A 22788-nucleotide genomic window follows, 5' to 3' on the forward strand; every position below is an offset into this window, starting at 1 on the left:
GGACCCCGATCAGCCACGCCCCCGTCCGGCTAGGCCACGCCCCCTACCCCATCAACCGCGCCCCGGATTTAGCCCGGCCACGCCCCGCTCCGCGGAGGCGGAGCGCCCCCTGCCGGCCCCGCTGCCCAACGGCAGCGCTGGGGGGGTGGAGATCGGCGGCTTCCCCGGCGCGCGGGCGTGACGTCAGGCAGCCGCCCGAGCGCCCGCCGCCGCCATGGGGAAGAGCCGGTCGCGCGCGGCGAAGGCGGCCAGCGTCTTCCGCATCGCCCGCAGCGGCGCCGTCAAGGCCAAGGGCAAGGCGCGGCCCGTCACCTCCGCGCTGAAGCAGGTGGGCGGTTTGGCGGGGGGGGGGGAGCGGGCACGGGAGCGTCCCACGGGAGGGTCTCGGTCCAGCTGCGTGGCCGCTCGGCCCCACGCGAGACCGCGGGGGTTTCCTCCGGTCAGGGCGCTCCTGCGGGGCGGGGTGAGCGCGCCCGGCCGGCGCAGCAGAGCTGTTGGGTGGGCAGATTCCTTCTGGGCACCACATCGGCAAAGGACGCGCGATTCCCGCCTCAGAGGCAGGCTTGGCTGCGGATGTCGTCATCTTCAAACAGAGAAGCGCAGGAAGTTTATTTGACTGATCTCCCGCAAGCACCCGCCACGTAAGCCCGCGAGCTGTTCCCCTGGAGCGGGGGCCGTTTGGAAAGTCTCCGATGGCACCTCAGGGCGGCCCGGGGAACGCGACGCTGGGGACAGCGCCGGGGGTTCAGCGCGTGTCCCTTTGCTAGACCACACTTGGCAGCGTCGCTGCTGGTGTCATTCGGGGTATGGCCTAACAAAATGGCTTGGCCCAAACCGCCAGGCACAGATACTGCAAGGGGAAGTCCTGCTCCTCTCCGTCGTGTTCCCGACCCCAGCCCCCTTCTCCAGGCCTGGGCTCTGTTTGTTCCCACAGCTCTCCTCGATGCTGGCTCGGGAGCGCATTGCATACTAGGCAATTCGACTTGCTAAATCAGCAGCAGAAGCAATTAAAATTGTATTTTGCATTTTTCTGTGATGGGTTGGCGAGTTGAACAAACTTAATTATGGATGAGTTCAAAGGGAAACATTTTAGGGGGGGAAGAACCAGAAAGGAGGGAGCCTTTTCTGAGCCAGTAACTGTTCATTCATCTCAGCTGTCAAGTAAAACCACATCAGTGAGATGCAGTGAACAGATCTAAGAGCACACACTGCCCTATGTTTTACTCTTAATTCCCCTCTTCCCCCTTTGCGCCCCTTAGATGGGCTATTTTATTCTGCAGACCCTTCTGTGAGCTGGATTAACACTAAAGCAATGCAAAAGGAAACAAGCAAAACTAACGTTCTGCCATTTTTGTGTCCAGAGCGCACCTCAGCCCAGGGGAGGGAGAGAGTAGGTTGTATGTCTGGCAGTGATGCAGGGAAAGAGGGATGGGGGTGATATAAGCAAGAGTTTTCCTCTTGTTAGCAGCAAGTCATATTCTTGTCAAACCCTGCCTTCAGCTTGAGCTGTGTGATCTGCTGAGAGTTCAGCTGGTCCCTCTAGAAAGGCATCTGATAATAAAAGCATGAAGTTAGTGACTTATTGTTCCCATTAGATTTGGTTGCAGTCTGCTGGGCAAACAGAGTTAAGTAGCAGCTCTAAAAAAAGGCCCTTTCAAATCTTCCCCAACAGGCTAAAGCCACTTGACAAGTTAATCTGGTAGACAGACAGAAACGTAACAAACTTTGGAAATAAGCAATTTCATGTTGCTGGCGTCACATCTCCACTTAAGTCTAGAGGGTTCTGTATAATAAAGAGAGAAACAGGTTTAAAAAACTTACTCATGAAAAGTCAGTAGCTTATTAGGAGTAAAATTTTATTCTGTATGTTTGAAGCTGTATTACTTAATTCATTAAGTCTTTGGGAATTTACTTATCATTAAGGAGTATAGGAAGATGCTCAGAAAAATTTGTTAAAATAAGTTTATTCTTTAATAGATAAAAGCCCATTTTAACTACTCAAACAACTTTTGATATAGATACACATGCCAGCTACAGAGCCTCTTTCTCTGAAGGAGTCTTGCCAGAGTAGCTGAGGAGATCAGGTAGTAAAACTGGCTGGATCCTTTCAGCACTCTTGTGAAGCTGGAAAACGGTAACGAGCCCTGATGGGAAGCCAAATATCTTTGTAAATAGTGATGCCCATAGTCCCATCCACTCTGATTTGAGCTAGGAGCCGAGTCTGTATTTCTGGAGTCACCATCCAGTTTATTATGGGTTGAAGTGCTAATCTGAGTAGGCTTGTTATATCAGCCTCTTGCCGCTGCTGGTTCTCTTGGTCACTCAGAATAAATGGAATTATTGTTAGTGTGTACATGCTCTGAAATTATGTAAGCTTTGAAAGCAAAACTAATACGTGTAACTTCACAGTTTGCTTTTGCCTGTGTAAATTGCTGAGAGGTGAATTACAGGGGTAGCCTGTGGAACAGCAGTAGTTATCCTGAAATTTGGGGTTGCCTGAAGACGCATGAGCGTGCTTCTGGAACACTTGCAATGTAATAGGCCATTGTCTGGCTGTGATCCTGTTCCAGACTTGGTACTTCAGAAACAACAGGTGTTAGGGCTGAGATCAACTAAATCTTACTTCTTTGCAGCGGTGAAAGAGTTTATGCCCCCTTGCATCCATCCTGCTCCTCTACCACAGATTACTGTCCCCAGAGCATGGCACATGTCCATGTCTTCACTCTTCTTTGAAAGCAAGCATCTCTGCTGAAATAACTTCTGAAGGTAGACTTGGGCTGGTACGTGAGGCTGAGGTGTCCAGGGACCTGGTACACATCCTGGTCTGCTACAGTCATAGAAGTTTCTTTAAATACCATAGCAAAATCTGGTAGACATTGTTGGCCAGACCTATAGTATGAACAAGTAGGAATGCAAGGTGTGATGCTGACAGGCAAACTACTGGAAGAAATTCAAAATGAGGGAGGAGTGGCAGAGACAATGTGTGATGAACTGACTGCAATCCCCATTCCCTGTTGCCCTGTACTGCTGGAGGGGGGGCAGGAGGCAGAGAAAATAGGGAGTGAATTTGAGCCTGGGAAGAAGGGGGGGTTGGGGAGAGGGTATTTTAAGATTTGTGTTTATTTCTCACTACCCCGCTCTGATTTGATTGGTAATAAATTCATTTTCATCAAGGCTGTTTTGCCTGTGACAGTAATTGGTGAGTGATGTCCTGTCCCTGTCTTGTCTCAACCCACGAGCTTTTTGTTATATTTTCTCTCCCCTGTGCAGCTGAGGAGGGGAGTGAGTGATAGAGCAGCTTTGGTGAGCACCTGCCACCCCCACACACGAAGGAAGGAAGGAAAGAAGGAAGGAAGGAAGGAGCCCTTCCTGGAACTCCACTGCAGCTCAGAGGAGCTGAGGGCGGTGTAGCAGGGCCTGTCAGCAGCCCAGGTCTTGTTTTCTGTGTGTTCTGTTTCTGGATCACTAAGCACTCCCTTTCCAATAGAACAAGTTTAACTGCTTTCATAATTTCCAGTTTATTAGAACATTAGTAGCAACATGACTAGATGATATAATTAGTAACAGATCAACCTACTAAAAAAGGAATTTTGGAAGATATGCATATAGCACTGGCTGTATAATAGTTGTACGAAAGTAGTAAAATTTTACATGCCAATGGAATTTCTGTTAAAAATGCCTGTGTATGTATTTTTTTCTTCTCAGATAAACATTAGAAATGCTGAGAAAGTTAGAACAATAAATAAAGCATTTGCTGAAGTTCAGAAAGAAGTACAGCAGCTATCAAAAGGCACTGCAGCAGAACCTCAGGAGAGTCATCAGGTAATTTCCCTTTGTAAAAATCTGAGGGGGAAAATGAAAGGGATGTGCATGTTCAAAGCATTGTATTCTGGCTCTAAGACTGCAGGCAAATCATGCAGTTAGTTTAAAGCTATAAACCCAGATTTATTAATTTCAGTTGTGTGGTAATATCAAAATCTGCTTAGCATATTCAAATGCTGTTTAACTACTAAAGTAAAGAGAGAAGAGGGTGGGCAGCCAAACCATAGCATGCTTCCAAAGCATATTTTTAAATAATAAAAAAAATTAAAAACCAGCTAGAACATAGTTAATTCCAGCTCCAGCCCCTTGATTTGAGACTTATGTCATAACATGAATAGACACAGAAAGTAAGGATGAACCTTGCTGTTCCCTATCTGAAGCACCTGATAGTGCTTTCAACAAAACAAACAGCTCTGCCTCTTTCTGTTCCCAATTCCTAAGCCTTTATATTCCTTTATCGGATGTACCAACACCTGAAACAGAAATTTCTGTACCACAGCTCTTGCCTGTGGCGCTTAAGGTTCAAGACACTGTTTCACTTGTCTTCCTTTGTGTAGTCTTTTAAACAGGGCTACATGCAGCCTTGTGCAAGAAATAACTCACAGAAATTAATTGCTGACAAGCTTCTCTGTATAAACTCTTAGTGCTGACTCTTTCCCAGAGCATGAGAATGGTTCGGGGGAGAGAAAAAGCAGTGGGCCACGAGGAGGTACAGATGAATCGACCCTGGCTGCTGCAGGAAGCAGAGGGAGTTGGGAGAAGTGGACATGAGTGTTATTTGCTGGGCCTGGGGTGATCAAGTTTCTGTATGGCTGGAAGCAACAAGTGTCAAATACCTTAAGGAGAGGCTGAGGGAAAAATGAAACGTAGACGACAGTGCTGCCAGCATAGGATGAGGCCGAGGAAGGGTTTCAAGGCAGTTGGTGCCAGGGGCCCTGTCCCTGCTGGTTTGTTACTGCACCCAGCCAGGGGTTCAGACTGTACCACTGCTCCTGTGATAGCAGGGATATACGTGACATAATGTTGAATTAGATCACTCAGGCTGTAATAATATTTTCTTTAAAGTTGCGTAAGTGTTGTCAAGAGCATTTCTGAACTGAAAGTTGAGCCTGTTTCCATTTGGCCATGTATGTTACTTCACTGGCATGATGGTTTGTCTTTCTCCTGCAGCATAAAGTATTGGCTGTGTATCTGTCAAGTTTAGTGAATCCTGTAATCCCCCAAATTACAGAATGATGACTGCAAAATTAGCCTAAATGAAATATATAGACACAAACTCATCTTACAGACAAGGGGTTATTTATTAGTGTTTTTTTTTTTGCCAAGCAGAGTAAAAAGAAATTGCCTTCTACTTTAAACTGAAACTCATTTTTTTCAGGTGTCCACAAATCTGGAAGAGGAACCAGCAAATGTGGATGATGCCACAAGCCTATTGTCTCAGTTGTAATGCATAATGGACAATGAAGGGATTGCAAGGAATGAAGATCACAAATACTGATGGCTTTGTTTGTACAATTTTATTAAAAAAATCTTGTTAATATACAAGTATTGGCACATTTTAATACAAACTACAAACAGACCTTTCCTATCATCTAGGAAAGTGGAATGTCAGAAGTCAGTGTGAGAAACTTAAAGTGCTAAAACAGAAGGCACTTCACAAAATTGGTTCACTGAAACAATTTAGCATAACTCAAGTTGACATCCTTCACTTTTCAGCATGGCAGTGAAAGCTTCAAAATCGATTGAAAGGTTAAAAAAAAAAAGCTTCTTGGCAGTAAAGCTTCAAAAAAAATGCTGTTAACTGTAAGCAAGAAGCCTAATCATTTCTTATAAAATGATCAAAAGGCTATAGAGCATTTTTACTTTTCTTACTAAAGAAAACCAAATAATTGCATTACACAGAGGATACTCAGGTGAAGAAAAATGTGCCAGAATTTTTGATCAAAGCCCTTTCTTCTGGTTGCTGAATTTGTTTTGTGAAGTAGTTAAAGGAAGCAAAAGGAAATATACTCCCAGAGTCAGTGAACTAAGAAGTTATACATTCATTATTCAAATACTTAGGTTATGAAGAAGTCTAGAATGTTATAGTTAGAGGTAGATAAGTAGTCTGGTTGACACAATATCTAATAATTTAGTATCTGCACATCAAAGAGATCACAGACTCCTTCATTATCATCCAGGTTAAAGTTGTAGTCATCTCCGGGAGTAGGAGAGAGTCGTAAGAGAGGGAAAACTGTAAAGCAGGAATAGTTTAGTTTAAATTAAAACACTGTTGGAATATCAGCCCTATCTCATAAATCAGTGTTTGTCATGAGCAGTTATCAGGGTTAGTCTTAATAATTAAAATAAGTGTTGATAATCTGAGAAACATGCTAAGCTACATACTGAATAACCTGTACTGCCTTCAAACTAAGGCAGTAAGCGACATGTCTACATTTGCTTTGTATTGGAAGTGAATTTGCAGGAATGGAGTGATAGCTGTGAAATACGGACTTAAATTCTTCTGCAGCAAAGGAACTCCTGAGCAGCTTTTGAAACTTTCATCAAAGTCATCATTAATAATTCCTTTGTCTCATTGCAGTATTGCATGTATTGGCCTTCCAATATTTATCATTTTAAGTAAGGAATTTACCATTATCCCTATTTTACTTGTGAAAAATGGTGGCTAGCAGTTTCTCTGTGCACTGCATTTCAAGCATGGGCTTGAAGTTGTCTTTGGGGAGGGAATGCAAGAAGAGAAGCCTCAGGCCTCGTGCTGCACCTCAGGAACACTAACCTAGTGCAGATGAGCTGGGCGTGCTCTGAAAGTGGAGACTATTTCCATTTTAGCCCTGTACTGGCACATCCACATAATGCCATCTTGCCCCTCAGATCTTACAGTTGCATGCTTTTTTCTAGATAAGCCCCAAGGCTGTCTGCTTGAAGGGCAGGTATTAGCACAGACTCCTCACAGCAGCATATTTACAGGGCAAGAGGAACAATGGCAGCTGAGTTCACCTCTTTGCCTGGCACCTCAGTGAGACACATCAGCAAGGCAGGGAGTGTATGAATTATTAGCAGTGGTTTAGTTTGCACTCATATGGCCACCACGGTACAAAAGCAGAAATGGGTGACGTTTGCCTGTTCCTTCAGTGTACCACAGCTGCCCCTGTATCAGCCTGCATGAAGGCATGTAAGTATGTTCTGAAATGTTTACTCAAAGCTCCTGCAGAAAGCCTGAGGCAGAACAGAATTAAAATGGATTTTTTTTTTTTTTTTTAAAGGCAGCACTCTATAGTGCTGTTCTTTCATTGCTCATCATCTTTCAGACTGCTCATCAGTCTGTTCTTTGTTCCTGAATTAAGGACTGTTGGGTTACTCATGCATGTAAGTGCTTGCTGGATTAAGGCTTTCATATTTTGATTGTTAAATCAAACTTGCAGGGAATGGAAAGGGGAGCAAAGACAAGAATGACAAAGATAGAGGACGCAGTACAGGGGAAAGAAGTAGTTTCATACTGGCTCTTGGCATCAGATTTAACAGACACCTACCAAGAGTGCTGTTCACACAAAAACCATGCTGCTACTTGTGCTTATTAGAAAAGTAAAGATGCTAGATACTTACCATCAGAAGACATGAGTTCATCAATAATATCCCCACTGATATTTCCTGTGAAAGACAGGAGCACGTGTTTATGGAAGTCAACAGAGACTCATTAAAACACTGAATTGTAAAGTACAGTATGGCTCGTATACTGTGCAAGAGTGGTAGAGATAGCATGCTATGTATTTATAAAATACATTAATCTTTGTATCCCTCAGTTTTTCCCCGATACATTTATCCCACTGATCCCTTGTAACCCTAGAGCTGTGTACACCATAAAGCTGATCTGGTGGCAGAGAAAGGTATTGCACTCAAAGTGAGTTTAATACTTAGAGCTGGCTCAGGGGCTTCATTAGGAGATAAACAGAGGCCTGTCATTTCCACTGTGTAACTCATCGGTAACTTGGTCACATAGAAGGGCTCAGGAAACTAACAAAAGCATTTAAACAGTCACTGCTGCTTCCTACCTGTGGGCTCCTCCATCTTTGCTATGTCGAATGAGTTTGGCTTGAGAATACAGTTAACGTCCAGGGGCAACAAGCTCTGGTAGTCATTTGAGCTAGCTGTAGCTTGGGCGACATCTCCTGAAAGGCTGGGGTACAGCACTGACTCTGGAAGGTTGGAGTAAGGAGCTGCTGGGGTTGTACTGTTCTGCTGCACACTCCCATCTACAAAGAGAGAAAGGCATCTTAGGAAGTCTGTTACGGTAAAAGGGAATGCAAAATGCCTGCACCTGGCTTTGCCTTGTGAGGAGAACATGGCCCGTGTCTGGGATGAGGCAAGAGGAGTCTCTCTCTCTACCAAAGTCACAGGCACAATTTAATCAGGACCCCTCAGAAATGCAGTGTGTAACACTGGCAGCATTTTCTTAAATATTTTCCTATTACCCTACTATTATTATGAAAAAAGAATACCTGATATTCAGGCAGTCTCTCACTGTGGCTATGTGGAAGAAGGTAAGTGACCTTGTGGCACAAAGGCTGGAACTGGTGCCTGTATTATCTGTCTCATTAAAAGGTACATGTTCAAATCATGTCCTCCGTCAGAGGTTGGCAATTTCATTCCATACTGCACTCTGGAGAAGCACCTCAAAATAATTAACAGGATCACATCTAAAACCTGTTCAGTGTAAGATGATAAGCTATGAGGGAAGAATCTGTTACACCAGACAGAAGACAGAAAAGGAAGAGGCTTCTCTGTAACCTGAGAGCTGTTAGTAAGCCCTTGGGGTAGTTTCTTAACAGACAGCAAATTCTTGATCTTTATGCTACCTTATGCAAATTCTTGATCTTTCCTTTATCTACCATCTTTTCTAACAGTTCCTTCCTTCCTTCCTTCCAGTTCCCATCCTCCCCCACCCACCTGAGGTAGGAAAAACCGTGGACCCACCTGATGGCGTGTCTGCAACTGATGTTTGTGGTAGCTCCTGCCCTTGGCTCAGATCATGGTGTTCTGGTGGATTTTGAGGAGCTGTAGCAGGTTTAAGGGGAGTCGCTGGAGCTGCAGGTTGAGATGGGGGCTGTGCAAGGTCATCAGGTGGAGGAACGGGAAACACCATGGGCTTGGAGGAGCTCGATTCTTTATTTATAAGCAGCACATGGATAGGTCCTGAACTACTTTTAAGATTGATCTGGTACTTCTTCTGTCCATTCTGTCCCTGTAAAGGTGGTATATTATAACAGTTACCATTCCTTGGGAACTTGGAACTTTATGAAACTTAACAGTAACTGCATAAAGTTATTTACCACAGAAAGTAATGAAGATATTCAACCAGAATTCTCAGACTGATGCAGAAGACAAATACAGTGCTTTTCTAGGAAGAGCTGAGAATTGGCACAAACTGCCCAAATCACACTCAGGAGAAAATACTTAAAACTAATACATATGATCTAATAAAAAAACCCCAAACGAAACCAGATTACAAACCTGTGATGTACTTACCTGACCAGAACACAGTCACAGAGGACACGGAATATACAATTCTTTGAAATACTTAACTAAGTCTTGAATTCAAATCTCATGAGACTAATATATAGCAGGGCTACATCTTATCGATAACAGCAATGATAAACAGTGATTTCTGTACATTTACATTTCTTCCCTTTAAATGGAGCTTCAGAATAATCCTGGTTGGGACCAAGCATCCTAAAACAGGTGGGTATCTCACCCAGACTGAGTGAACAGAGGATCATGAGACAGTAGAAACAATTTCTTAGCTGATTTGCCAGGCCTTCTTTTGGCAAGTTACCTAAGCAATACAGCTAGGACTAGCTTCCTCTGGTACAGTCTCAGTGAGACAGCTGACTCCGCCGTGGCTAATTCAGCAAACAGGTTTTCAGCACGTATGTTCTAAAAAAATTAGGATGAGAAAAGTGGGAAAGGAGCCTCGGGGAAGGGGAACCAAAGCAAAACCATCCAATTTTAATTTGGTGATGAAGACTAAGATCAGCTGTTTTAGTCCTCAACAAAAAGCCAAAAAAACCCCACCCCCAACATCACAGCTGCTACCTTTGGTCCCACAGAGAACCTTACCATCGCCTGAACTGATTTCAGCAGAGGCAGACAAAGATAGCACCACCAATCAGCTTCATGGTTTTAGCTTTGGATGCTCTTATGATACTAGACTGTGCTTAGCCTCACTACAAATAGCTTGTGAAACTTCTCAGGTGAATTTCAGCCTTCTACAAGCATCATGCTTCATTCATACAATGCTCTCTCCCAGTTATGTAAACCCTATTTGAAACACAGCACTGCAAAAACAACAAAAAAATTAAAGATGGGCAGAGATAAGCAATTTGGCCTCCTACTTTAATCTTGCCCATTTAAGCCTCTTGGCTAAAGTGAGACTGCAGTCTGTTTCTCTAACCAGCCTAACACCATGAGGCTAAACATGAACTAAATCTAAATCGAATCTACAACTAAACCGGAAAGGCTTTTTTTGCAGGAGATCTGTTTTAAAAATACAACAGAGAAATTTGACACATAAAAGTCACTGCTAATGAGTTCTCAAGGGAATTTATGAAAATTATGCTAGTTTGGAAAGTTGTAACGTTTAAAAGCAAGAGAGAAGAAGAGAGGGCAAAGAAACATGCTATTATACCTTGTTTTTAATAGAAGACGAAGTTACCATTAGTCTATCTAGTTGTATAAAAAACATTTTTTCCCACCCGGCCTCTCCCTTCTCAGATGAAACAATTCTTTTCCCCCTCTTGCACACAGAGATAATTTATCTGCTTTAATGTAGCTCTTCTTTTCCACTGTCACTCTAGAACACTTAGGTAAACAAGAAACCAGTACATACCATTTCGGGTATAGGTACTTCTAACTGTGTACCACAAGGTGCTTGAATTGCTAGAAGTGTGTCTCCTGGTTAAACAGCAATTTTTAAGAAAGTGTTAAGTGTGCATATTTTTCTTAAGTCTTGCATGGTATCCACTCAAATGAGATATGGTAATTCTCTAAGGTCACTTAAAATTCTGCATAATTCTAGCATAAACAAACTCATGGTGGGACTTGCATAGTCCCTATATGATCCAAGTGTATCGCATAATATGAAACACAGAATTCCAATACTTAGACCATAGTTGCAAGAACCTTTTCTCGTAGCAGTACAAGATTTATCACTTCCTTTACCTGTTTGTTACTGTCCCCAGATCTCCTAGTTGTATACGTAACGTGAGGTGAAAATATTTAACTAGCTTCTTTTTCAGCTAAAACAGCTCTCTGGTCCAGCTCACTTTATGGCTTTGAAGAACGGTGGTAGTACAGAGAGATTTAACAGAAGGAAGAAAAGGTATTAATGATCATCTTTAGTGCCAGCACTTCCAAGTGTCTAAGCTCACAGCTTCTGCAGCACATACAACCGGGATGTAAGAGATGGCTATCAAACTCACCTGTGGCTTACTATGTGCATTAAAATGCATTGGTTGAAGTCAAGAGATCACAGTTACACCAAGAGCACTGGCACAACCTGTCTTACGCTGCAGGTCACTCACCCACCACCTGCACATCATTTCCTCTTTGTCCGTAACTCGAAATAATGCTTTTCTTTCTCTGCCTCCTAAGAGACACTTACATGAAGTACTATGTGACTGGCGTACTACGTGCCTCCACATTTTGTAATGACTTAACTTTTTTTAGTAACAGCTCATTTTTGTTAAAACTCTGCAATAGTTGTCTAATCTTGCGCATTTTTGTTCAAAAGCAAACCCAACCTTCCTGGTGGCAAAGAAGAGACGGTTATGAGTCTAGCTGGAGGCTGAACAACAATCTTCCCTTGGGTGCCCCAGAATCAGGAGAGGATATCCAGGGAAGTAACTTCTGCCAGAAATTCTTGGCAATTTCTTCAAACCTCCTGTACAGGAGGAATCCTTTTGATTCAGTAGCAATGCCCCCCTCACTGAACTTCAACTGGCTCCATTTCTACAGCATCATCAGGAGCTCCCTCTGGCCACAGCTGCCACCAGAAAATGTTACAAAATTTGTACTTCTCTGGTCCTTCTGGTGGGTTGGACCAACATGTCCTGTCCCTGGTTCCATTAATGGCCTAAGGCAAGCTGCTACCAAGTATGAATATAAAAAAAGACATCTGAAACCAGTACTCCAAAACCAGCTGAACTGCCATTCTGTATAATCTGTGACTACAACTAGAAAATGCCAGAATTTGCTAGTCATGAACATTATGAGACACATCTACTTAGTACTGATTGCTACTGAATACTTCTAAATTCAAAATACTTGCAGGGAAAAAGCAGGTTAGTTTTCTAGAGGAAGATCAGGAAGTCTCTCAATAGGAAATGCAGCCTAGTAGCAACTTACCATTGAAGCAGTTGCAGATATCTTCATGGGTGACATATGAAAATGTAATTTATGTCAAGGAACATTATTCTGAAAACAACATGAAACTGGTATTTGTTGCCCTTTAAAAGAAGTTTGTCCAAACCGAGCTTAAACTACAAACTTATTGCTGTTACTCAGAGTTGTAACCAAGGCATGATTTTTTGCTTTCAGAATGGCTAGTTAAAAACAGGAGAGTTCTGTATTTTAAAGGAAAAAAACAACCTGTATCTGTGAAGAAAATACAAAAAGAAAAAAGCTGCGTAGCTTGAGTGAGAAGAGATTCTTCTAAAAAAGGAAAACATGTAAAATTTTATTTTGAAGAATACCATTTACCTTACTAACTTGACACTACAGAATTCAAGTACATATCAGGACTTCCCAGAATCACACAAAAATACTGCCAGAGGTTGACTTGAGAGTTCACCTGCTGTCCCATTCCCCTGCCTCAAGGTAGGATCAACGGTGAAGACACTCCAGACAGACATTTGCCTCCCCTCTTCTGGAAAACCTCCAGTGATGGATATTCCACCACCCCCCTGGGGTGTCAATTCCAGTGCTTGCTCTCCCAAAGGAAAACCTCTCCTAACATCTAATTCAAATCTCCTTTGCTACAAAATCCGTATTACAGCAACAGTTTCTGAAGAGCAACTCAAGCAATTTTTAAGTACTGGTGCTACAGATAAGAAAAGCACCTTCCTGCTCCTAATCTCAGGTATCTCTTGCAAGACAGCTAAACACAAGGTTACGAGCAATGTAGCTGGAACTCCCTGCTCATGGGGTCTTTACATGCAGGATTTTCTTCCAGTTTCAAACCCAACAAGCTTCAGGACTTTGTCAACTCAATTTATCTTTGAATGATAGCTTAACCTTTTCAAGAGAAGGAAGCAACACAAAAAAAGATTCACATAAAGCACTGGTAAGAAAGTATAAATTCGGGTGCCAGAAAGCAATACAACTCATTTAAAATAAGACACATGGACTTAAAAATTACATTATATATGTATATATATTGTGCTAAATTATTTTCAGGTTATCAATCACACAGTCACAGAAGTTAAAAAGCCATGTAAATAAGATTTATATTTCCTTTCTTTCTGAACCAAAACCAGAAAAAATACTTGCCTTTTCTTGCTTCTGGATAAAATGGACTACATTATGCTTTATCCGTTACCCACACTTTAGCTGTTGCTTGATTTCTAGATGCAAGATACACACAATTAATTTAAAAGGATATTGGTGGTTTGTAGAATCATCCATGACATTCTTGATACTTTGCTGAAGCCACAGTTTCTGCTGATCCAGTTCTTTTTCTTTTAGCTCTAGATCTTCAATTTCAGCTTCCAGATACCTCAGCCTGTCTATGACTTCTTTTGTATTGCAGCCAGCACCTACTCCTCTTAAAAAAGGCATAAGGGTTCATGAAACCTCAAGTAAAAATCTAAAGCAAACAGGCAAAGATAATTTCTTAAGACTACTTTCAACATTTTCAAAATCTATTAATATTCACTATGAAGCAAATGAGCATTTATCCTCCCAGCAGTGTTTTAACAGAAAAATTAAAATTATTAACATCAGATCAAATTTAGAATTCCCCTCTAGTGAAATTTATTTTCTTTTGGAATGTGTTTTTTTTCTGCATTGGAGCTGGTTTGCAGACACTTTCTCCTTCCCTTCTAACTTAGCTTGAGCTTTCACCTTCAGTGACCTAAGAGAAAACAGGCACAGATTACTGGAGGGTAGGTAGGTGAAGACAGTGTGTCCCAATACCCCTCCCCAGATTCGTCTAGAGCAAATTTTTCAACTACAAGTGCTAGTTATAAAGTAGCAAAAGTTTTCCCAAAATTTATCTCCTGTATGCTTTAAATTTGATTTTATGTTTCAAAGATGCAAGTTAAAGGGAAGACAAAGTTCATTTGCAACTTTGATGTAATTCTAAAATGTCGTATTGCTCAACGATGAGCATAACATTGATTTTACGGTGTCATATCTAGTCAGAAGGGGAAAGAGGCAATTTTTGTTGTTCCTGAGCATGTGAATAATTGACATGGCTTACTTCCACTGAATGCTGTTTTTTGACTTCTTCTCAATGAGATCAATCCCCTCTAAAACATTGGTGATATCATAGATCCTTCTCTTCTGCCTCACAGCAAGGGTATCGGCAGCCTGCCAAGAGAAGAACGAGTATCAGCAGCTTGCATGCTGAGGGCTAAAGGCAGTTAAGCCATTCCCCTGGGAAAATGCCAACCAATGTCATTCCGAAGGGAGAACGTTCAGCTCTTCAAGAGCCAGATGCTCAACCATGAATTCAGAAGTTCAGCACCTGCATGTAGTGCTACAAAGCACGGTGACAGGAGTCACCTCTTCGAAGGCGAGCAGGCCTACCCCTGACAGAGAGGAGAGCTCACGTGTGTTGCGAAGACCGTGTGCGGTATTTGGAGCATGTGCTATTCAAGCGCATGGAGGAGCTTGCAATGCTCTTTTGGGAAGGTAGGAAAAAGCAGGGAAGGCAGACAGCAATGCCCTGCTGTGGAGTAAGCCTCTGAAGTCAACGACATACTGAGTTTATCATCCCTTCCACTGACACTCGAGGTATTGCAGTCTTTGTTTGGATTAAACTGCGCCAGGATACGAAATGACAGGGCTGCAATTTCACAAAGTGGCTGAAGGAGAGCTGCAATACTTCAGGTCAGCAACGCCTCTAACATTTCACCGCATGAATCCACCTCACGGTGTCCCTGGGCTCGCTCACTCTGTCACACTGAGGACCGTTTCACAGCCACGAGGACCCTGGTACAGCTCACAGGGATGCTCGCCGCTGTCACTTTTATGTTCCAGCTAGCTTGGCCATGTGTCTGCGTGCTGTCACAGCTCGTCATTCAAAGCAAAGCAGAGTGTCAGGCAGAGGAAACAGTCTGCTTCATGCCATAATTCTCTCCATGGTGACTTTTATGTACCTGATGCAAAGACTTAGGATAAAATAAGCAAACTTGAGCTAGTCATGCCTTCCACAACCTCAGCTCTTTGATGCTGTAAAGCAGCTCAAGTTCAAAGACTATGAGCTAAAACGAGAGAAAGCAAAGAGGAGTCTGACTCTGCAACCACTCAGGACACAGATACAACGATTACAAGGAATTATACGCATTAAACATATTAAAAGGAAAAAAGAAGAAACATGAAGGGAAGGATAGCTTGCGAAGTCTTCTGCAACCCAAATTTGAACTAATCCATAAAACCAATTAATTTCCACTGTAGGCACTTAACGATTTATTTCAGTTTGTCCAACCATCTATTAAATTAATGCTTTTAGTAAAGTAGTCTATATGCAGAGTACAACCTGAGACAACCACAAACAGGAAGGAAAACCAAATCAATTTTACAGCAAAGTCCATATCCCTCCTTTTACAGTATTTTCTGAACCATAAACAAACTCACTAAGCTTCCAAAGAAATGACACTTTCCTATTAAAGTTAATTACTAGGACTTAGTAGTCCAATTTATATTGGTGAATGCTCTGCTAGTGAAGTAAAATTCAAGAGACTAAAATAAATACTCTTATAGCCATGAAATATAAACACCGCTCTTCCTCCTTGACAGTGATGTACCTACTAAACAGTTATCAACATTTATCTTTTGTACATGCTTCTGTAGCAGTCTGTTAAAATCTTTTCCTATTTAACAAAACAAAATACATACAAATACATACAAAGTGCACACTTCAAGTTCTCTCCAAGGAAAGAGGCTCTTCAATCACTTGTATCAGCAGGTATGCACCTGCTATATTAACCTGCTATTTTTGCTACATGCATACACACTGCTTACAACGATTGGAAGAGAAGCCTTCAAAATCTAGGATGTGACAAAATTGATGCTGTCTGCGCAACGTTTAATCAACACCCTGTATATCTCACAGTCTTCAGAGGCACAATTTCTACAAGCTCTCTACATTATTCAGTGCAAGGAATGGACAGCACACATGTAATCAGCTGCTATTCCGATTAATTACTTTCTGCTTTTTTTCCCCATCACTCAACACATGGACCTAGGACTTAGTCTACCACTCACGGCTTGAATGATGGAGAAACCGCTCTGGAGACAGATTTCATTACCTCATGAGATTTTCTAAAATGCCTATCTGTAGAATATATAAATGCTTTACTAATCCTAACGTATTTTCAAACCAAAGTCTAAGACAAAAAAAAAAAAAATCACTAATTTTGAGCGCCCATCTTCAGATGTTTCAAAGTTGGAGTGGTCTCAGTACTCTAAATTCTACTGCACTTCATATGCCCAAAGCAGAGCCCCCATTAACACCAGCAGTGGAGATTCACTACTGCTGCAAACCAGGCTCCAGAACGCCAGGTTAGGAACTGAGAAAATGAAGGACAGTTACATATGAATTATTTACAGTACTAGTAAAGCTAAACACAATCACAGCTACGAAGTCCAACTAATTACAACAAGAATACCAACAAAAAAATCAAACTGAGGCCTGTCTAGGAAGTTTAATCTAGACATTCATTAGCTTTCTGGTGCTGGTCTTGTAACCGAATTATCTTCGCAGAATTTTATGGCGTGTTTCACAGATGTTTTAAAAACCAATTGAAAAGTTCCTTTTCAACACTCTAGCAGTTACCAATTTGACACCTACTATGCACATGGCTACACAAACCACACACTAGTGACTTCAGTAATTAAAAGAACCTCCTAAGACAAATCTGTTGTCAAAAAACACTTTTAAAACCCATAATTTCTCAGCCTATGTCCGATGATGGAAGCAGATCCAACAGTACAAGAAAGCCACAATGGCCCTGCTGAGATGGTTGGAGATAGCTTCCACACTCCTTCCTCTGAATTGTTTGTATTTGGAGTTCCTTCTTAACATCTTTTTAATGTAAAGCTGATGCACTCTAGTCATTCCTCCCAGTATCTCTTCATACTGTAAGTACATATCCAAGACAAGTGCTATATGGGTGTGTCTGGGTGAGAACTGAAAGAGAAACATCTGAAGCACAGGGCTTCAGTTCTGTGTGCATTCAGATCGTGCAACTTCTGGAATACAGAAAATGCACTGTTCATCACAGTTTCAGCTGCAGGCAGGCAGGGACACACACACAGACACAGACACACAGACACACAGAGACACAGACACACAGACACACAGAGACACAGACACACAGAGACACAGAGACACAGAGACACAGAGACACACACAGAGACACACACAGAGACACACACAGAGACACACACAGAGACACACACAGAGACACACACAGAGACACACACAGAGACACACAGAGACACACAGAGACACACAGAGACACAGAGAGACACAGAGACACACACACACAGAGACACAGAGACACACACAGAGACACACACAGAGACACACACAGAGACACACACAGAGACACACACAGAGACACACACAGAGACACACACAGACAGACACACAGACAGACAGACACACAGACAGACAGACACACAGACAGACAGACACACAGACAGACAGACACACAGACACACAGACACACAGACACACAGACACACAGACACACAGACACACAGACACACAGACACACAGACACACAGACACACACCCCTGCCCAGAAATAAATCAACCAACCAGAAAAAGGATAATTTGGGTGCACTCTCACACAACTTCCTTGCTGCCCAGGAGCTGACAAAAAGCAGCGGGAATCATCAGCTGCACATTCGCTGCATTAGGACTGAAGAGCAGATGAATTCGCTAGAGCACCATGACAGAGTCATTACTGAGAAGCTTAACAGAGCAGAAGGGCCAGCAATGCCTGCTTGCTCTCCATGTGTCAGAGGAAATAGGTCCTGCATCTTCAGGACTGTCTCCATTAGCAGATGACGACATCTCCCCGAGAGGACCATCGGCAGCTCGGTGGGAGTTTTAAACTTAACAGCGTGCTTGGCAACCTGTACGTAAAACTAATGAATATCACTGCCTGCATGCATAAAGGTTAAGGGAATGTAAAACTTAACCGATAGGCTTTTTCTTTGTCTGGGGAATAAGTCAAGTGTAAGGCAGTTGTGATTTGCTGATAATAAATTTCTAAAGCTAGTAGCAAACAAGTAAAATTTAGAGCTACTGATGTTTTGCACTGATGCTGAGAAACCTACTTAACCCTGAGTATAGCAGGGATGGCATTCTGCTATAAACCAAGCCCATGTAGAGAAATCAAAACAACAGCTATTATATGCTGCTGAAGAGAAAGAACGTACAAAGTTTTGAGAGTCATTTCAGGAGGCTTATCCCTTATTTACTCATCTCACTCTTTTTCTGCCTTTCCTGCAATCCACGGGTTGTTGCATACAGGAACTTTGTTTTCTTTCCCTTCCATCTCATCCCTTAATACGTTTTAGTCTATGTTTCCATAAGTAGATTTGTTTATACAGGACTATTCAGGGATGGCTATACAACTATTGGAAAATAGCTGTTTGATTTTAAAGCAAGCACTGTAGAATTCAAATTCCAAGAAAATCCTCCCTTCCACTCCCACGAGTTGTCAGATGTTAGCAGAGAAGTGTACAGTGCTAAAACATCTCCAAAACCAACTCAGCATACTGAACTTGTAGGGCTCCCTGTTCCTAAAGCAAAGAATGTGCCCACACATAGGACAATGCATTACTACTGCTTCATGATGGGTCAGCACACATGTCCCAGAGTATCCTCTTACAGACCGCCGCTCAACTATAATTATAGATGCATCCAAAAATCACCAGGAAGTGTGCTGCAGAACAGCTTTCCAGTCTCAACCACTAAATCACAAAGCCAGAAGTACACTTAACATTTCCAAATTGTATTATCTTCATAGTGCACTGCCAGTTTTGTTGCAGAAATACTAATCAGTAGCACAACATGAGATGGTCAGTACGGAGACGTCTGGAGATGTTCACTGCATCAATCATTTCTTGGAATGCTCTGTTCTGTTTCAAGACTGTCCTGGTTCTTCAGTTCCCTGAGCACACCGACATAATGCGCGTGCTAGTTTTCATTTTTCCTTAGATATGTGGTTTATTTATGAGAAATACCCGTTACAAAAATGTACATTCTGACTCACTGTTTATGAAAGTACCAACGATTTACTTCAGTTAGTATTTACTTCCAACAAACGGTATCCTGTAACTCAGAAACCAGTCTCCGATAAAGGTCTTGAGCAGAAATGTCTATGACTTGTTGCAGTGCTCACTTATCTTTCCCTGGCTCTCAACCCTTCCATTCCCGCCGAGTGGTTACCATCCTCACAGAAGAGTATGAAAAACACTGTCCTATCCCTTTACAGAGCCCAATGTTATTGTTCAAATCCAACCTCTCTGGCTCTTTAAGCTAAGCTTTTTGGCCTGATGTCTTACATATTGGGTACGTTTTGCTTCTCAAACTGACCTGGAACACCTTGCAGCACATAACCATATAATAAAGTAAGCTAGACGATTCCAGAGATGCTGACAGCTTAGCTCCTTTTTACTGAAGAAAGAGGCAGTTAAACACAAAAACGTTAATCAACATGGACAGATGCCAACATAACTAAAGGAGGATTATAAAACCTTTCCAGTATCCTTGCTAGTTCACCCTGAAGTTTCACTAGCCACTGTAAAACCACTGAAGTGCTTGCTCTCTGAACGGGGATGCACAAAAAGCTCTGACAGCGCCGCTCACCTCCTGTAGCCCACTAAGAATAATCAACAAATAAGGTCTGTTTTCCAAAACGGACTTCGAGTAACCCAAGTGCCAAGCCAGCCTCTTAGTGCCCTTTGCTTGACTCCTCAGCATTTTGCGGAGGACCTTAGCCAGCCAGGAGAAATACGCTTTCGCCTGGACATACAGCGCCCCGGCCCCCGGGCCGGCACGGCAGCGCGCTCCAGGGCACCGGCGAGGGGGACACCGCGCCAAGGGTCCCTCCTGGGGCCCCGCGACCTCCCGGGACGAGGGCCCGGTGCAGAACGGGCTCATCCCGGAGCTTCACCGGGCAGGTCCCCCCGCGGCGGCCGTCCAGCACCTCGGCGGCTGAGAGGCGGCAGGCTGCGGCGGTGGGGGAAGACGATATGCCACCCGCTCTGCCTATTAAACGTCTTTTATATATATACATACATATATATATATGCAAACAGAGAGAGACAGAGTTCTCAGAGGGTGATGGTCTGTTTTTCAGCATCGTTTTCCCTTGCTAAAAGGACATCGAGGGGGGACGGCTGAGAAACAGGTTTAAATAACGGCCCGCACGCTGAGCCAGCGCAGAGAGCGCCGCGGGAGAGTAAAGAAATAAATAAAAAGCCCCTAGTGACCCACGTTTCACGCACAGTAACCATTTCACTCTCCTCTAAGAGAGTCGTGACGCGTATTTCCAGCCGACCGCGGCGGCTGTCAGCCATCGCCGGGCAGCCGCAGCTCGGCAGCGGGCGGAGCGCCCCCCCCCGCCCCACCGCCGCCCAGGGAGGGAGGGAGGGAGGGAGGGAAGGGGGGAGCGGGCCGGCCCCCGCGCTGCGCCGTCCCTCCGCCGCGGGCAGGCCGCCGCCATGGCTGGCCGCTGCCGCCCCCGCCCCGCCCTCGCACCGCTTTGAGGTCCAGCACGCCGTCCTTGGCCTCCTGCAGCAGCGACACGAACTTGGTGGTCAGCAGCCCCAGGCTCTTCTCGTGGCGGCTGCTCCCGCCGCCGCCCGCCGCCGCCTCGGCCGCCGCGGCCATGCCGCCAGCGGGGCCGCCCCGCCGCGCCACGTGTCGCGGCCGCTGCAACGGCCCGAGCCCGGAACGGAGCCCCGGCCCGAGGGCTGCGGGGCGGGAGGGGCGGCGCCGCAGGAAGTGACGCCGCCGCCGTTGCCTGGACACCGGCATGTTTCGGCCGCGGGGGGCGAGATGGGGCTGCCGGTCGGGCACCGGGGCCGCGCCCGCCCCGCCCGGGGTTTGGGGACGGGGCCCCTCCTCGGCCCTGCCGCCCCTCCGGGCAGCCCCGCGGCACGGGGAGAGGCCGTACCCGCGCCGCGCTGAGGCGGGCCGGGCCTTCGCCCCGGCTTCCAGGCCGGGGGAGCACCGGGGCGGCGGCGAGCAACCGGCGGGCCTGAAGGGACCCCACCGGCCTGCCCTTCCCCTAGCAGCCCCTAGCTCCTCGTCGCCCGTTTCACCGTTTGCATCTGATACAAATAAAGACTGAGATGAGTTATAAGCGATGTGCCCACAGCTCCCGAGCCTGCACGCGGGACGCGCTGCGGGGGGGCACTGAGAATTTCGGGTGTTCACCCAGCCCCTCGCCCGGGTGTCCAGACAGACTCGGCCTTAACCTTCGCTCAGGCGCGCCTCTTCCCTTCCTTCAGTCACCTGCGTGTAAAAGGAGAGAAGCTCCAGAGTCCCCAGAGCCTGAGAATTCAAGAGGTGCACTTCAAGAAAGAAATGCTGTTGGGAAAAGACCCTCAGGTACCCCAGCACGCAGAGCAGTGGAGCACGTTATGAAGGGACGTTGCTCTGAATGTGCTGTGCCACAGAGGGGCCGCACCTTCGCTGACAGTGGCGTGTTCAGGGCGATACATGTATAGGAGCAAGCACTTATGCAGGCTCTCTGGACCTTGAATCACATCCCTCTGAGTCTTGGCTAACACAAAAATTTCCTGATTTAAATAGTGCTGTTATCTTGTCTGGGAATGAAAACAATCTAGTAACAGCATCTGTTTTAAATTATTGTGATTAAATGCAGGAGAACATGTCTTGCATCTGACAAGGCCAGAGTTTACATTTAATTTATATTTTTTACTTAGTTATTATTTTATACCTTTCATTGATGTCAGGCTGAAATTTATCCTTGCAAATAGGTAAATTTGGCACAGCTTTGACCTACATCGTATTTTTATTTTATCCTTCTGAAGGTAAAAATAATTTAAAAATTTATTTAAAAGCTCTAAGGGGCTCTAAGCATAAAGAGGGAAACTATGCCAAAGTTAGAATTAGCTGCAAGAAAAACAAACATTATTAATGCATGCATGTACCTGAGAACTCTACGAGATTTCTGAGCCAAGAGCAATGAAGAGAAAGAACTTTTGTTAAAAACTGTAACAATTCTCTATGATGAAATCAGAAAATAGTTTCAGAACAAAAATTTTGGAGGAAAAACTCTGAGCTGATATTTACAAATCGAATCAGAGTAAGTTCTTTAACCTTCCTGGTACATTCCAGGTATTCAGTTACTTGATCCAAAGTGTAACTTGGTCAAGTAATAAAGTGCCCAAGGAAATTCTTGATAAAACACGGCAGAAAAGCACTCCAAAATGGTGCAACTTTTCTGCGCCAGTGATACCCATTTAAATACTACAGAACAGGTTTCCAGGTGGGCATTTCCTCACATAATGTGGCTTCTGAAGAAACAGGTGTGCAGAGCACAAGGCAAGAGTGAGAAGTAATTTTCTTCTGCACTTAGGTAACATGGATATATTTGTGTCAGGGAATCGAGATCACTGGGATAGCAGACCAATAAATTAGGCTAATTTTAAACTTTGCAGCCAAATCCACTGGACTGACCTTCATTAACCCAGTTG

The 22788-nt window shown here is 44.1% G+C and overlaps 2 protein-coding genes across 3 annotated transcripts; one reads left to right on the forward strand and one right to left on the reverse strand.

Moving 5' to 3' along the window:
* Nucleotides 1–165: 165 nt before the first annotated feature.
* RBIS (ribosomal biogenesis factor) lies at nt 166–5364 on the forward strand. The gene is made up of 3 exons (XM_042785922.1): nt 166–328; nt 3706–3822; nt 5201–5364. Exons 1-3 carry the CDS (start codon nt 215–217, stop codon nt 5267–5269), a joined length of 300 nt encoding a protein of 99 aa, XP_042641856.1. The 5' UTR covers nt 166–214; the 3' UTR covers nt 5270–5364.
* Nucleotides 648–21059, reverse strand: E2F5 (E2F transcription factor 5). Of its 2 annotated transcripts, none has more exons than XM_042785921.1 (9): nt 20822–21059; nt 14297–14406; nt 13478–13639; nt 12223–12266; nt 10706–10770; nt 8794–9061; nt 7872–8072; nt 7426–7470; nt 648–2889 (listed from the first exon to the last, which is right to left on the reverse strand). In XM_042785921.1, the coding sequence occupies exons 1-9, from the start codon at nt 20951–20953 to the stop codon at nt 2834–2836; spliced, it is 1083 nt and encodes a 360-aa protein (XP_042641855.1). In that variant the 5' UTR covers nt 20954–21059; the 3' UTR covers nt 648–2833. The 2 variants fall into 2 exon arrangements, with proteins under 2 accessions (XP_042641855.1, XP_042641854.1); XM_042785920.1 differs by lacking the exon at nt 648–2889 and adding an exon at nt 5325–6055.
* Between the last annotated feature and the right edge of the window lie 1729 nt (nt 21060–22788).

This window comes from Tyto alba, unplaced genomic scaffold, assembly GCF_018691265.1.
Source record: "Tyto alba isolate M040663 unplaced genomic scaffold, T.alba_DEE_v4.0 Super-Scaffold_9, whole genome shotgun sequence".
NCBI classification, from domain to species: Eukaryota; Metazoa; Chordata; class Aves; order Strigiformes; family Tytonidae; genus Tyto; species Tyto alba.

Excerpts from the sequence above, each read along its gene's own strand:
- E2F5 (XM_042785920.1), bottom strand. The coding sequence starts at position 20,953 with ATGGCCGCGGCGGCCGAGGCGGCGGCGGGCGGCGGCGGGAGCAGCCGC. Across the intron at positions 9,062-10,705 it reads AAGTACCTATACCCGAAATG|GGACAGAATGGACAGAAGAA; the intron begins GTATGTACTGGT and ends CCACCTTTACAG. Across the intron at positions 8,073-8,793 it reads AGTTGCAGACACGCCATCAG|ATGGGAGTGTGCAGCAGAAC; the intron begins GTGGGTCCACGG and ends CTCTCTTTGTAG.
- RBIS (XM_042785922.1), top strand. The coding sequence starts at position 215 with ATGGGGAAGAGCCGGTCGCGCGCGGCGAAGGCGGCCAGCGTCTTCCGC. Across the intron at positions 329-3,705 it reads TCACCTCCGCGCTGAAGCAG|ATAAACATTAGAAATGCTGA; the intron begins GTGGGCGGTTTG and ends TTTTCTTCTCAG. Across the intron at positions 3,823-5,200 it reads AACCTCAGGAGAGTCATCAG|GTGTCCACAAATCTGGAAGA; the intron begins GTAATTTCCCTT and ends CATTTTTTTCAG.